At 40.2% G+C, this 17,098-nt stretch overlaps 1 protein-coding gene across 24 annotated transcripts in view; it reads left to right on the top strand.

Moving 5' to 3' along the window:
* Positions 1-17,098, top strand: part of GPHN (gephyrin) — a 671,572-nt gene that overhangs the window by 99,627 nt on the left and 554,847 nt on the right. For all 24 annotated transcript variants that reach the window (XM_042462503.1, XM_042462537.1, XM_042462555.1 and 21 more), the window contains exon 2: positions 15,463-15,541. In XM_042462503.1, the coding sequence (XP_042318437.1) occupies positions 15,463-15,541 (79 nt within the window). The remainder of the gene's footprint in view (positions 1-15,462; positions 15,542-17,098) is intronic.

Here is a 17,098-nt window from a genome sequence, read left to right on the forward strand (position 1 = left end):
CTGAAAAGTAAAAACTATTGGACCAGCATACGGGCTGCATACCAATACTGAGGCATGCCTGTGCAGAGCAAGGGGCTGGGGAACTACTGCCACAATTGCTGGCCATTGAACCATCAACCCATTGCACACCCAAATGATGACCAACTGGGGAGGGGGGTCACCAATAATACAGTAGATTTATTCATAACATTAACAAACTAATCAGTTAAACAGGAGACTATGGGAAAAGAGGGAAGGGGACATGTATGAGGGGCTTCCGTGATCATGCTGTGCCAATGTGTGACCATACAGTGGCACCATACAGATTGTTAATCTCTTGTATGGAGTGTCTGGTTGCATAGCTGGTTGTGTGGTGTTGAAAGGGTTAGCAAGCAGTAAGCAGGGTGAGAGTGGCAATTGGTGCCCACTAGTGGTGCATCTGTGTGCTTGTATTCATGGCAAAACAGAACAAAAATAATAGCATAGCTTGTACCCACGAATGCCCTGTATTGGCAAGTCCGTCCTTGCAGACTAAGTGGAACAGTGTAGACTGCCCATAGGTGTTCAGCCCATTGGGGGAGTTGGTGGTGTGGTCATCAGGTTCTCCCTATGAAACGGGAAATCCTGGAGGTAAGCCAGCCTTTCCCCTTTGTGTACTCAGGCCCCAAGACACATTGATAAATCCTTCAACTTCCATCATGTCCCCTCCTTTTTTTTATTTTTTATTTTTTATTATTTTTTTTTTTTTTTGGTAAAAGGGCAATAGATTCATTTGACAAATGTACTGAATAAGTTTTAGTTTTGTGTGAACATACAAACATCTTGCATATACCAGAAATCCAGGTAACCCTTACACACCAAGAGCTTTGACTTGAGCCCACAATGTTTCACATCACATCACTCTGGTAAGATGTACCCTAATTTGTATGTGCATTATCCCTTGCTTTTATTTATACAGTTTAAAGGAGATTCCAAACCATTGTACCAGTGCAGTGAAGTGATGCAAGTTGTGCTACAAATGTTGCATCCTATGAATAAATAAATATTGTGTGCTGAGATCTAGGGGTTTGAAATGTTTGTCTCCTAACATTTGTGTTGTAGTAATATGTGTTCTTTGTGGTCTCTGTGACTCACTGAGATGGGCCACTTGCCTCTCTGCAGTGGAACTTATGGAACCTTCTAAAGTGGAGCAGTCTTTTTGATGGGAACCTCGACTCACTCATACACACACAGACATGTACACCTAGGCATCACCTGTTCTCTCACTTTCTTTTTGTCTGCTGCAGCAGCTGCTTTGTTAAGAATGATCTCCTCCAGTGTCTGTTTTGAATGATCTTTGAACTTACAACATTTCAAATATTTTGCCTCATTTTTTCCCCTTTCTAATAGACTTATTGTGCCTCTGAAGTATCCCCCTCAGGGGCTTATGACACTGAATGGGTCATTCAAATGGTAGACTGCTTTTAGAGGAAAGATAGCAGACTCAAATGGTGCTTTCTGTGTTTATGTAAGAAAAACCATGTATATTCTTTTTTTCACTGTCAGTCCTTCACCCTTCAAGCTAGTTACATCTCACTTGAAGGCCTTATAGTAAATAAGTTTAAATAAGGCTACTGAATTTGCTACAAAAAGGCATCTTTTTACAGCTCTAAGGGAGAAATATTTCTGTGCAGTAATATCGACAGACCAAGACTTCCTTTATATTTTGTAATTTTGTTTTATATTGTTAAAAAAAATAAAAGGATCCCTCCCTCACTTCATGGGGTACTGCTACACTGAGAAATATCTTTCCTCATCCCAATCCTAAAACTTCCCTCTGCATCAAATTTCCTTGATTTAAAATACTAGACTAATCTTGAGCTCCATCTAAGAAGTGTTCTAGATTCCAGCACTATCTGTGTCTGCATTTTAGTCATCCAACACCATATAGATATTGCATCACACAGACCATTAATTTTTAAAGACATATACTTCACCCCCAAGAGAATAATTATGTATACATTAGTATTCCCATTTATCCCAATCTCCTTTGGTATATTGGGATAGTTACTCTCCTCAGTATGACAGTAATGAATACTACTGGATCATGCATGAACATGATGGTATTTACCGACAACATAATGTTGCATTTCTTCTTGTCATACCAACATTGTACCATACCTACTATGGTTAGCTGTACCTAAGCTTCTTCAACTTCTCTAGGTTCTAACCATCTGTAACTTCCCATTACATGGCCTGGTGGTACAGTGGTTAAATATGCCTGTACTGCAGCCACTCACTCACAAGCCACAAGGTTGCAAGTTCAGTCCCAGCTAAGGAGGCTCAAGCTCGACTCAGGCTTGCATCCTTCCAAGGTCACTAAAATGAGTACTCTGCTTGATGGAGGCAATTAATTTAGTTGTAAACTGCTTAGAGTTGTATGAAGTGGTATATAAATGAAGCTGCTATTGCTATACAGTCTACCTGCATCATACTCGAGTGCGCCATACGCAGCTTCCAGCATATGCTGGAAGCCGTGCCCGAAAGACTTCTCCCATGCTTTGGAAGAAGCAATGGGGCACTCGCCGGGTGCACACCGCTGGAACAAGCCCCATTATTTCTAATGGGGCTTGAGTTTACGTGTTTTTTCCCTTATGCGGCGGGGTCCGGAACGGATCCCCCATGTAAGGGAAGGGCCAACTGTATATTGTTTTCAATTTCTCAGATCCAATTATAAATTGTCATGCAGGTACCTACCAGTTTTAACCACTGAGAGGCCCTTCCTCCATTCCAACTGCTATTGCACTGGCATCTGAGAGAAGAAGAGCAGCCAAGCACAGTTCCATCATTGGCAAGAAACCCACCTTCCTTGTTCCAGTTGCCATTGTTCTTGCCTCTGTGAAAGAAAAGACTTAATCCACTCCCCAACTGCTATTCATTTTGCTTGTACATCCTAAATTATTTCATTTATAAGCCTGAGGGCAGGGAACTGTCAAATTAATGATTTGTAAGCCATCCCATAATTTATATTTAACTAATAATATAAATATATTTATTATTTAAATATTATAAATAAAACAAAAGCATTTTGACAGCTGAGTTGAAAGCCAGACCTCCTTCTTAGCAACATACTAACAAGATCTTCCTCTTCTGTTGGCTCAGGATATCTCAACCTAGCCATTCACATTTGATCTACTGTCTGTTCCCACCAAAAATTCTGGCTCCAAGAAAAATGTAAAAAGACAGTCTACTGAGTAAGAATTTATATGATGAAACTGATTACTCCTCCTCCTCAGTGTCTCTTAAGCCTTCTTTATCCCCACATGAGAATGTGGGGGATCAGAATTCTTGTTCTACATATTACAGTATGTGATGTTCTTTTCTGGACAAGTCCTCAGACTGGCAAGGGCCCTTGAGCTAGAGGAGGAACAATCTGAGTCTCCAATGTTCAACCCAGTTTTTAAAAGAATCCTATTATATGCTACTTAAGCAGTTTCCATTTGGATGCTGCCATCACTTCTGAAGGCTGCTTGTGACTTGTAGAGTACACCCTCATCAATTTCTTCAAATCTATTAAAACCCAAAAAGAGTTTTGGAACTGTTTGTTTTTCTTTCACATTTTGGAAAGAGAAATGAGGTGGAACATTTGTTGTAAATGTTGAGGAAGATTAAGAGACAAGAATACACACACACACACACACACACACAATGGACTGAAATTTATATTAAGGATAAGAACAAATACAGAGTTTAACTGTTAAAAGTGAAAAAGTACAGATATATATCAATATTAAGATATAAATGAACCTATACAAGAAAAATAAAACTTTGGTACATAACAGAAAGCTATGAATAGAACAAATAAGGAAATAGAATCCATTGCAAGAGATGGGATAATGAAATGTAATTAAAAGGGACACTTAAAACCAACTTTTAGAATAGTTGATAGGAAGATAAATTGGGAGAGTTTATTTGTGTAGGGTGTTTTTGTTTGTTTATTTTTGTAGTGTTTTATGGATTGGTGATTATAGATGTATGTTCTTTTTTTAGAACTGTAGATAAATTATGTGTTTGGGTCTTGTCTGTTTTAAGCTTAATAAACATTTTTTTTAAAAGAGAGAGCTTTGTAAGACTCAAGGAGGACAAATGCCTGAAGCTCTTTAAGCACATTGAACCACATTTCATAGCTGTGAATATAGCACAAAGCAAATGGCCTCAGAAACAAATTTCTTTCTGATATGCAGGGAAGAAAATGTGGATGTGGCAAGGATATCTTATGCTACTGCTGCTTTTTTTATCTTTGTTATTACTGTGTCCTTTTGTTTCCAACTTATGTTAACCTTAATCATGGGGTATTCTTGGCAAGATTTTGTTCAGAGGAATTTTGCCTTTGCTTTCCTCTGGATCTGCAAGAACATCTCTTGGTTAAGCAGTGGGTTTCCATGGCCAAGTGGGGATTTGAACTCTAGTCTTCGTCCTGCAGAGGATTTCAGAGTCCAGCATCTCCTTGACCTTGCTGTAAGACCCTTCCCCAAGCAAATCAAACCACAACAATATGCTGACTATCACTTTATTTTTGAGTAGTTGATTATGAAACCTGTATTTCAACCTATCAGAAATTCCTTTTTTTTTCTTGCGCCAAAAATACCTTGTTCTTTATATCTATTTGCATCTATGACCACTGTTTCAATTCTTGCAGCCACTGGAATGTCCAAATTAGGAACTTTGGCTATGTTTTGTTACATAGATACTTACTGTTTTTGTGATTTTATACTGTTTATATTGACATATTGTGGAATGTTGGAAACCGCCTTGGTCTTAGAAAGGCGGTATACAAATAAACTTTTACTACTTACTTACTTACTTACATGATTCCACTTGTAATTCTTCTAAGGAGTTGTATGCACAGCCCAAAAGGCCCACGTTCCTCCTAACTTCATTCTCTTAGGTGATGCAGGCCAAGAGCCCAGGGCCAGGGTTGGGCAGATTGGATGCAGATCCAGCAAATATGGCCTGACTCTGGCCCAACTGGCCATTATCCAATCTAAAAAGACCATCTCTTTGTGGCGGAGTTTCTCTTTTTTTCCCACTCTGTGTAAATCACCCTGTCAAAAATATAAGATAAGAGTAACTGTTTCCCTTCCTCAGTGATAGCTTATTAAGAAACTAGACAATATAATAGCTGTACATTTCATTTTAAAAAGCACAGTAAAAAAAATTCCCAGCAGAGAAAAAATTATTTCTCTATTAATACAGCACATGTCTTGAAGCTTACTGGCTGTCTGTTTAACAACATCACACACACCTATATATAGTTGTCTGGGATTTGTACTGCAATCAGTCATGTTAGATAGGCTACATATAGGATATGAATTTATATTTATATTTCTAAGGAGACAAGTATTGAGAAACACTAGAGCTCAGAGGAATAGACTGAGTTAATGAACTATTTGTTTCCGTTTCTCTTGCTTCTCAATCAGACATACATACAAAGTAGCCAAGACAAAATGTAGTACCGTATTTTCCGGCGTACAAGACGACTTTTTGACCCTCTAAAATTGGGTAAAAAGTCAGGGGCTGTCTTATACGCCGGGTGCGCACGCTCGGCTGCCGGCTTCTCAGGCCTCAGGAGGCCTGGGGAGCCGGCACGCTGGCTTCTAAGGGGCCTCCGGAGGCCTCTTAGAAGCCGGCGCGCGTGCTCTGGGGCCACCAGCTTCTCAGGCCTCCGGAGGCCTGGGAAGCCTTCAGCCCTGCGCCGGCTTCTAAGGGGCCTCTGGAGGCCTCTTAGAAGCCGGCGCGAGCACTCTCTGGGCCACCGGCTTCTCAGGCCTCCAGCTTCTCAGAAACAGGAGTAGCCTTATACGGTATATCCTAAACTCTATTTTTTTTATTATAAAAGTTGGGGGTCGTCTTATACGCCTGGTCGTCTTATACGCTGGAAAATACGGCGTATGTACGGTGTTTCAGAAAGAGAAATGTGAAAGTTCCAAATGTGGCATCAGGTTTCCAAATTAATCATTAATTACCTGCCTTCTTGAAAGCTCCATATACCAGTTGGGTATGTACATTTCAAGCCCTGTATGAGTCTTGGTGTTCTACACTGATAGAAGGAAAAACCTTAGGAAAGGGACAAAACTGTATGATACTCTAGACCTAAAAGTACCTACTGATGTGAGTGCAGGGATTTGCACACCTGGTCTTATCAACTGGTTGTTATTCTTCAACAGCCTTTCTGAAAAGACTCCCTCTTACCAATGTCTGTAGGACAACAATGTGGGCCCACCCATCCACATTGATATGGCAAAATGTGGTAGCTGGTAAATCCACTGTAGATTTGGCCACTAGAAAGGCAGTCTATTCATCTGATTTGACATGACTGTCCAATTCCAAATGTCGTAGAGACTATGAAGAAGAAGAAGGATTGGCTTACCTGTAACTGCTGTTCTTCAAGTGTTGAGCTGTGAACTCATGCAACTCACCCACCTTCCCTCTTTGAGCCCTGCCTACTTTACTTTCTGTTTAGGCTTCTGTGCAAAAATGGAACTGAGGGAATAGTTGACACTAAGATGTGTGTAAGGAGCTAAGGTTACTGCCAAAAGGTCACTCAGCTCTAGAAGTTTCTGATAGCTGTACTGTGCAAATAACCCATTTTGTGAGTTCACAGATGATAAAGAACCAGTTACTGCTAAACAACCATTTCTAATCCTCTTTCCCACCACCATTCCCTTCTCCTTTTGTGTCGCGTCTTTTAGATTGTAAGCCTGAGGGCAGGGAACTGCCACTCTGATAGCCATTAGGGCTGAAGGGCGGGGTATAAATATTATAAATAAATAAATAAATAAATAATCTATTTAAGGATACAGTCATTAATAGGGTATAATGATTAGAATGTTAGACATGGACTGCAAGGATATAGGTTCAGATCCCCACTGTGCCTTGAAGATTACTAGGTGACCTTGGAACACTTGTCTCAGTTTCTCTCAGCTTAACCTAGTTCACAGGGTTTTTATAAGAGCAGCAGTGAGAGGGGAGAAATAATAATAATAATAATAATAATAATAATAATAATAATAATAATAATGTTTATTTATATTTCCCACCTCTCTCAAGGATCAAGGTGGGATTATATCAATAAAATAATACAATAATACAAATACAATTGATAAAACACTAATACTGAATTTACCACATTACTATTAGTTCTCTTAAAAAAACCCAGTTCATCAGGGACTTCCGGCTAGCGAGAGGAGGGCGTGAGACGCGTTTCGCGGGACCTCCCAAGAACGCGGCTCCATGCTGCTGTAAAAGTGGTTAAGACTAAAACCCTTTGAAATAAGGGGCTCAGGGGATCCCTACAGAGGCCCCCACCTTTTGGCGCGTTGCTTTCTGATTCCTTGCTCTTTTGATCGTTCTAAATTGCACCCAGAATCTGCATGGTCAGTTCTTTTGACCACAGATCAAATAAATGGGTTCTGGTTAAACAATACTGTTATTTAAAATGGCTGAAAAACCAGAGGTGAGGTCTCTCCCAGGTGGACTCTGCCTTTTCTGTGTACACACACCTCACCTAGGAAACAGCTCAAGAGTACAGCCTGATGGACCTTCTGGCTTCTTTCTGCTCTGTCTCTTTTCTTGCCTGGGGGACAGCAGAAGATTTTGCTTCTGCTAGATGGCAGTGGGAAGGAGGCTCAAGGAATTGCTGTGTTGGAGCTCTTGCATTTTCCTGCTAAATGGAAAAATAATGTGGCTGGTGCGACTGTAGGGCCGCCTTGCCCTTTGCCAGGGAGTGGACAATTATATAGTGCCATGTCCTTTGAACTTGAAGGGTGGAAGCTTTTTGGCACCACTGAGCAACTAGGTTTGTTATTCCGTCTCTCATATTGCCTTGGGACTGATAGGGGCAAAGCCTAGTAAGTTGACTTTTTGCTAGGCTTTGGCTTGGCCAGCATCATGGTGAACTGAGGTGAGCAGGAAGAATAACAAGCCTAGTTGCTCAGCTGAACAGCTTCTACCCTTCCTCACTTTGCCCTGGCACTGACCAGGCTTACTTCCAAGTAAGAATAAGACAGGGGGATAAATTCATAACTACTTTTTTTTAATTTTTTTGTTTTATTTTAACTTTGCATGACATACAAATATATAAAGCCATACAAATATATAAAGTCATACATATGTACTTGTATATATGCAAATTTATAAGCTAAGTACTTCTGTTGTAAGGGCATAATACCTTTTAACGGATATTTGACAATTCTTTCTGTCATCATCCATTAGTAAAAATTTTTTACGTGTGATAGAGTCTTTTTCTGTTAGATCACATGATTACTTTACTTTCAATGGCCCTGTTGGGTTGTTTGAGTTCTTGGTTATGCCATTTGAACTGATGGTGGTGTCAGGAGTGCTTGTGCATCTGATTAACGAAGTCCTTCATGGTCTCAGAAGTACTGGTCTCTTTGGGTGATACAGTATTTTAATTTACTCTCAAGACCTGAACTCACCTATAAGCTTAGTGAGGAAGATGTTGAAAAATTGCTTGATGATGATGATGATGATGACGATGATGATGATGATTTTGTTCCTGAACATTTTGTCCCTGTTTTGAATTTTGGGGTTTGTATTTTAAAATAGCTGATTTAGAATGACATGCTCCTTGAATGAATATGTCTACTAAACAGTGCAAAGAATTAATATTCTACTAGTTTTTATAAGTCTACTTTTATATTCAAATCTATACTCTTGTTCAGGGATTAAATCCTGTTCTTTAGAATTAGTTAATTAGAAATACGAACAAGATTACATCTCTTCTCCAGTCTTGGAGACACGTCAGCCCTCAAATCTGAAATGGATTTAATGGCACATGGGAGATTGTTTTGTTTTGCCCCTTCCTATGTAAAATATAACTTGCACATAAGCAATGAAGAAAGGTACAAGAAGATACAAGGAATTCTGGATCAGTTCCCAAATGGTTTTCTATTTTTACTGAGTGTCACTAAGTTATACAACTTCTGCCTTTCAAAAGTGCTGGAAAAATATAAAGAATCCTCATACATTTTCTTTCATAATCAGGTAGGAATGTGAAGAGATATATACAATATTTTAAATAAGATAGCAGATAGATCTTCAAAGAGGTTTTTATAGAAGTTTAGCATATTCTGCACAATGTTAGTCTCAACTGCTCTTTTAGTGAAGTTGTATTTTGCAAAAGTAGTATCAATATGGTTGATTTCTTGGCAGATATTAGAGTTGCACAGAGTGGAGGACAAGATAAATGACTGATAAACTAGATGTGTTGTTTAATTTATTCTGCTGCATTTTTATTTTGTTTTGTGGAAAACAGACAAATCATGCACAAATTGAGTACATCTCATTTTAAAACACACAGAGAGAACCCATGCAATACCTAACTAGTCACATGCTGCCCACACAGAAAGTGGTTGTAATTGAGATACTGGGAACTATACAGACTACTGAAGTCTGACCTCGATCCCTTGAAGTCTTACTCCAAAGACTGGAGATCGTTATTCTTATTTTTATTGGGCATGAGTTCATAGTTTAATTATCATTTTCTACTCTGATCCTATGCTTCCTTTATTGGATTAACTGTCGATATTATATTGCCTGTTACTTTCACATCTTATGCACTCAAAGTTTGACTCACTTGCATTTACTCTTTTCATGTAGCATTTATATAATTAACAAAATGTGTTGATAGACATATTGTGGCATAATTTAAGGTTTCTAAGGCTTCAGCTAGGAAACAAAAATATTTAAATATCAAAATATCAAAGCCAAGCCTGTTAGAGTTTGGCTTTAAAATTAGCAAAGTAGCAGAAATGTGCTCTTGTCTAACTATGCTTTCCTAAGAATTGAGACTGACTCCAAAAAATCCAACAAATACATTGTTTGTAATTTAAATACAAAAGTTTACTAACCTAATCTATATAGTGAATAGGTCAGGTAAAATAAATATTTATCTCACCATCATGCAAATGAAAGTTGAGAGTGCAAGAAGATGGAAACATAACAGCTCAGTTGAAAATCATAGAGAGAATGTCCCAAAGGGGGAGTAGCCTAAGTCACATGGTCAGTTTGAATGAGAGAGAGAGGAGTTTGCATGCAGGAAATCCCTATCTATCTAAGGACAGGGAAAGAGAATGCAAAAATCTCCCAATACATATAAACTCATTAGTACCTACTATATGCTGTTATGGCTACAAATTTTGTGGTCCAGCTACTGTGCTCATCCATGATCTGAAATCCCTTTGACTGTGTACCTTGCTGGCTTGTTGATCTGTTGGTGGAGGCAAATTTTTATTTCCTACAAACAATATAATTTGTAAAACTTTAGCATTATCTATTGTGTCTCATTTTGAATCAGACCATGATATGAGTATTTCTCATGCCTACTAGAAAAGTGAAGGAGAAATAGGTTTTTATATATATATAATGCTGTATTACTGAGTCATCAATTCAAAATATTATCCATGTTCCAGGATTTGTCTTTCACTTTTGTTGTTGTCATGTATGTTCAGATTGACTGCAACTCATGGTGATCCTGTCACAGAGTTTCCTTCAGAGACAGCTTTCCAGTGTTACTTGCCTGAGGTCACCTGCTGTAGTTCCATGCCTAAGACATTATTTAAAACCTGGTCTCCCAGAATCCTAGTCCAACTTTCAAACCACTACACCACAGTAGTTCTTTACTGGAATGTTAATGGGTTGTCTATGTTCAGCTGAAACTGAAACTGTAACCATGTTTTTAGCACATTTTCAGAAGTTTCTAATCTTCACGCTGAAGAGACAAGGAGGGGCCATGTGTTGCTTATTTCTGCATGTCAAAGCATAGTCGTATCTAACTGGCCATATTAGAACTTCTGAAGCCTTAATTTTGCAGGATGGAGCCCCTATTATTTAATAACCAGCATATCTTTAAGTGCTTGCACACATTCCTTATATGTTTGATATACTGTACTATCTTCCAAAAATGGTAATAGAGGACATTTCATTATTTTAATGGTGCTACTTAATGTAGTGTTAAGTGTTCAGCCTTTATTTGATGCAATAATATACTACCTGAAGAACCAGGTTTTCAGTTTGGACAGAGTTCTACACTCTGTGATTGTGACATCATATTTGGCTATGGTAACACTTGCCCTCTTTATTTCTTGTTTGGAGTGTGAGAGGCTTCCTTTGCAAAGTGCTCAGAAAGTCCATCTGTTCCAAATGCTCTGGCCAAATGAATTATAGCAGGAATTTTACATTCTGATTAGAATTTCTAGTTGTTTTACAATTCAAAATTCTCAAATATATAGTCATGTTAGTATGCAATATCAGTATACAAAGGGATCTTGTAATGCCTTTGAAACTAACGGAAGGAAAAAAAGTTATTAGCATTAGCTTTCATAGACTTGAGCCTACTTCCTCAGATGCATGTTGGGAGGAGAGGATCCAAAGACAGATCTATATCACCTGTTTATGTGTGAGAATGTCAATTCAAAGTCAAAACCTTGTGAGTACGGTGATGAGGTGATAAATTCAGTGTTAACGATAGTCATTGAGATGCAAAGGAAGGAGGAAGGCTGTTACCTAAAGCCACATAAAGCATAAAGTTACTTAACCATCTGGAAAGCATTCTATACAAGTAAACAAGAAAAGATCAAAAGAGCCAAGGAAGGAAAAGCACACACTATAGGGGAATCATTGATTTTGCTAGCAGCGACTGTTGTTATTTCAACTGACGTGAACCAACATGCTTATTAAATTATCAAATTCATCCCTTTGAGCAATTCATCAGTGTTGAGGTGTATTGACAAAATGGCAGATGTTAAAAATCAACTAATTTCTCAGGGGCTGTGCAGACTGACCATTAAGGTTGGTCTGGGGTGGAGTCATGGCATGGCATCCACACGACACCCCCCCGACTCCACCCCATGGCGGTGTGACATTGTGCGTTGCATCACATGGCGCATGGTGTCATGGCAGTCCTCTGACGCAGCACCAAAGGAGCACCGTAAACCCGTGGCGCTGGTGTTACAGCGCCTTTCCCTGGGCACAAAAAGAGCTGCTTTTTGTAGCTCTTTTTTGTGCCTTGGAAAGGCCAGATCGGGGGCGTGGCATGCGGTTGCTGCAGCCTTGATCTGCCAAAGATGGAGGTGGCTGCAGGCCACCCCTTCAGGGGCAGTCTGCACAGCCCCCACAGTTAAAAGTTCAGAAGTTTGCTTTGCAAATTGATGGACTTTGTTTACCAGGTAATATAGGAATACTGATGGCTTATGTTAGATATTTTAGAGAAGAAATGCTATTTGCTTAAAAGCTAAAAAGATACTAAAAGTCAAACAATTTTGAAGAAGTAAAGAGGTACTTCAGTGAGAAAGACACAGTAACCCACACGAGAACATTCTGGCCTGAGCTACTGGCGCTGCTGCTTCTATGACAGGTAGATACAGAGGATTTATTGGATATTTGAAAGGTGTTGTGCCAGAAATGTTCTGTATTCACTAAGTAGTTCACCAACGACACTTAGTTTCAAAAACACTAGCAGGGTGCTTGCATGAGTCTCTACAGATTGTAACAAAAGCTGTCAATTACATTAAATCAAATGCACTTCAAGTCAGCTTTGTGTTTGACAGCTTTTTGAGAACAATAACGAAGACTTCACACACTTATTATTGCATTCAGAAGTCCATTGGCTTTCCAAAGGTAACTGCCTTTGTTGTTTTGTTGCTTTGTGGGATCAGATGTGACATTTTACAGAGGAAAGGGAATGGAAGAAGAGATGATCTCCACTAAATGTGATATTTTACCTTTGTGGTGTCTTCAAAAAGCTCAATTTGTTACACAAACAACTATAGGGCAAGGAGATTATTGCAGGATTTCTTGAAAAAAATCAAGCTGTATGCCACCATATTGGACGTTGAGAATTTGCAGTTTTCCTGTTTGGCAGCAGTTAATGATCAGTTGAAAAATGATGAAATAATTCTGTATGTGAATCATTTGAAGCAGGGTTATAATGATATGAAAATTCATTTCCGTGATCTGCTGGAAATTGATATTCTGGCCTGGGTAGTTGATCCATTTGCTGTGAATGCTGCTGATGTTGATGTTCCTTTGCAAGAAGCGCTTGTAGAGCTACAGAGTGAAATAGCCACCAAAGTAACTTTCAGTCAAGAAAAACACAATTTTTGGATAAAGAGTACAATATCTGAAAAGTTTCCACAGCTTTGAGATGAAGCAAAATTGCTTTTCATGACATTTCCTACTTCATATTTGGTAGAATCAGGTTTCAGTCATGTGAATTATTTACTCAACCTAACGCAGAATCATTTTAACATAATGGTCAGACGTGACCTTCAGTTATCCCTCACAACAGTAGAACCAGATATAAAAAAGCTTGTTTCTGGTCATCAAGCACAGGGGTCACATTGATCAAGAAATACTTAAAAGTATAAATTTTTACATAATTGTATTTTTATGAATTATAAAAATTATAAATAAAACATCTTGTATTTACATACAAAACATGTAAAGAGCTACCTTTCTACTGGTAGGATTGGGAGGGGGGGAAACAAGGTCAGAAGGGATCCACAGTTGGAAGAAAAGTTGAGAAACACTGCTTTAGACCAGTGATTCCTGATGTAGGTGGAATACCTCCAGGAAGACAGTGAGGGGAAAGGGGATGGCAGGACGGCAGTAAGGACAAAGGGAGCAGCAGTCAAAATATTGGTGCACAAGAAAGAGGAACCAGCAGCCTTTATAACCATGGAGATGAGGCATTAGGGCACATGAGACCCTGCTTAAACTTTGGGAGTTTTGGGACCCTGCTTAAACTTTGGGATTTTTTCAGAGACTTGGCTGACAGGTGGGAGCTGCACTGCTGTTCCTGCTTTCTTTTGTTGGAAAAGTGGAGAGAAGAGGTGGTAGAATAACATGAAGCTATGTGGGTGAAAGCATGTCACTGAGGAAGGAGTGGGAGGAGTATCCTGGGTTGATTCTTTGAAAGAGTCTTTTGGCTCTCTTACCTCTCTCAGATTGAGAGTCCTTCTGGGCCAGGGAGAAAAGTGAGAAACCAGTTGCATCCCTCTCTGTCTTGGCAAATAAAGCTTGAAAGTCCTTCCTTGCTGGGGATAATCTTTTCTCTTTGTATTTGGTCACCTTAGGACAGGGGTAGGCAACCTTTTTGAGCTGGGGGCCGGGTTGCTGTCCCTCAGACAACTGGGGGGCCGAAGCCAAAAATAAACAATTAAATAATTTAAAAAAAATTAAATATATAAATAAACCAGGACAAATGTAGGACAACATTTTCAAATGGAAGACACTTTTTTTTAAAAAAAAAATGGAGGACGCGAAAAAATTTGCTGATTTTTTAAAAAATGTTAATATAAATGCATGTTTCTGAGGCTTCTATAGACAATTGCCCCCCAAAGGCCTCGGCGGCAAGACCAGGCTGGGGCCGGTCCCAAGGCCTTGCCGGGCCACATCCGGCCCACGGGCCGCAGGTTGCCTACCCCTGCCTTAGGAGGTTACCAAGAATCCTCTCGCCTATATCAATTTTGCTGCAAGGCTAGTATGAGCAAGAGCCTCTTGGTTGATGCTCAGCCAGCTGCTGGGCTACTGCTGCCAAGGTGGTCATTGCTCAACTGGCTCCTTGGTCTCTGCTCTCTTTGCACCTGGTCACCCTGGGAGCAGTAACTGAGCAGCCAGCCAGCCTTCCTTTTGCTACAAGGCTGAAGCAGGCAAGAGGAAGGAGCACACCTGTTCCACTGTTGTTGCTGTATGCTAACATGAGAGGCTGAGGGGGCAGGAGGAGGTGGCAGTGGCAAACAGGGTACGATTGAAAAAATGCCATTGGCCGGCTGGCTGCTGCACAAACAGAGCTAATATCAAGAAATAGGCATGGGTGTGTGTGCTAGGGTTGTTGCTCAAAAGGAAAGAGGGCAGAAGTCTAAAAAGGTTTGGGGACCACTGCTCTAGACACACTTTAGTCTCATGGAAATCAACAATTTATCACTTTAGCCAATTGACCTGAGTAAGACAAAAGTACAGTGGAACCTCGCCATACGCGGGGGATCCGTTCCGGATCCCGCCGCGTATGGCGATTTCCGCCTATGCTCGAACCCCATTGTAAACAATGGGGCTCGTGCACGGTGGTGCGGCGGCGCAACGGGTGCGCGCACCCATTCAATTGAATGGGACGCGCCGCCCCTTCCACCCCGCGCGCGCCGGCAGCTTTGAGCGCCTATGCTCAAAGCCGCCTATAAAAAGACTGCGTATGCGGAGGCTCCACTGTATGATTAATTCAGATCCAATATAGAATCTATATAGATTTCAAAGAATGTGTTGTACAGTGGGCCCTCTCCTTACATGGGGGATCAGTTCTGGATACCCCCACATAAGGGAAAATCCGCCTATGCTCCTGCCCCATAGGAACTGATTCAAAGGTAGAGTACATGGGCCTTCATATATTTTCTTCTCATATAATTCTTTCCTTTTTCCTCCTTTTTTTAGTGAGTGACAGTTGCTTCAGGAACCTTGCAGAAGATCGTAGTGGGATAAACCTCAAAGACCTTGTCCAAGACCCTTCTTTGTAAGTATTTCCAAAAGTGAAAAATAGATTTTCTAATTGGCACAGATTATGTTCAGAACTTATTAAGGCACAGATTTGAAACAGAACAGATTTTTCAGTCTATATGAAGCTATACAAATATTGATGGTATCAGTTGTTATGTTAGTTTTTTAAAAGTCAGTTTAAAAAAATCCATAAAGACCTAATTTCAAACACATACACTTACAGTATTTTTGGTAGTTCTTTTTTGTGGTCTTTCAAACTCACACATATGAGTCACTGTCTGCAGAGCATATATTTGGAAACTTCCAAACTTACCATATATACTTGTCTATGTGTCTAAAAATGTATGCCCAAAAATTGACCCCAGAATCCCAGGTCGACTTATTTATGGGTCATTATGGTAATGTGATAGCGGTTCTTTCAGATTTCCCTATGTGGTGGGGAAAGAGTTTATTTTTCTCTTCAGCCAAGCAGAAAGAGTCCTGGGTGACTGATTGCTGTTAAACAAACAGAATCCTTCTTCCCACGCTGACTATCGCAGTCTGGGGAGTGAAGGCTGAAACCAAAGTTGAGACGCTGAAGCAAAAAACCTCAGTTAGTCCCTCTTGCCACACACACACACACTGAAGGAGCCTCCACATTTTACCATTACCTTATCCACATGTCATGGCAAAATCCATAATTTTGGCACCCAAATCTGTCCTTGACTTTATACATCAGGCCAACTTATAGTCGAGTATAAATGGTAAATGATCTTTTAAAATTGTGGTTTAACTATTATACAGAAAGCTTTTAAATTGTATTGTGGTTTTTAAAAGTGGTAGACTGTCTTGGATCCCATGTTGGAATAAAGGCACATGCTCCAGTGCAGTTCCTATTCAGTTCCCTTAATTATTTTTTTGCTGTCACAGCTGAAGAATTGTAGGGAACTTGATCCTTGGAGCATAAGTTAAGTGTTTTTCATTTTATTCTCTCTTTGGCTTTTTTCTGTTTCTACTTTATACAAAGTAGAAAATGCGCCCCTGGCGCCTCGCGACGTCACAGAGGCGCCGCAAGAAGAAGCTCCATTTTGGAGCTTCTTTTTCGGTCCGTGCGGGAGCCGCGCGGTGTGGGTGCTACGGCTCCTGCGCGGACCAAGCGGCAGCGGCAGACTGCCTCAAAGTGGCGGTTTATAACCTGCCTTAGTCCTTGTAGTACTTTAGTTTCGTAGAATATGTCTGTTTATGCCAAAATATTTCATAGAGGCCCGGTACAGCCTGGCACTATGTGCTGGCCTAGGGCCAATTTTAGGGCTCGAAAGAGCGGAGCGTCCACATGCTCCCGAGCCCTACTGCACTGTCCGGGCGCCATCCGGTTGTGGTGCATTTTTCTTAATGGATCAAGAAGCATTTGTATACCATATCTTCTTGTTTCAGTTTTTGTCTACTAGTCCGGTAACTGCTTGCAGTTGATAGCTTCTTCTGCCTTCACATCACATACCTGCTGGATAGCTTTCTGTTGGAGATCAGCATTATCAGCAAACCTGTACCCTGTGCTTGCCTAAGTCAGAGATTTCTTTCCTTGATAGTATCGTTT

The sequence above is a fragment of the Sceloporus undulatus genome, chromosome 1, assembly GCF_019175285.1.
Source record: "Sceloporus undulatus isolate JIND9_A2432 ecotype Alabama chromosome 1, SceUnd_v1.1, whole genome shotgun sequence".
Lineage (NCBI taxonomy): Eukaryota > Metazoa > Chordata > Lepidosauria > Squamata > Phrynosomatidae > Sceloporus > Sceloporus undulatus.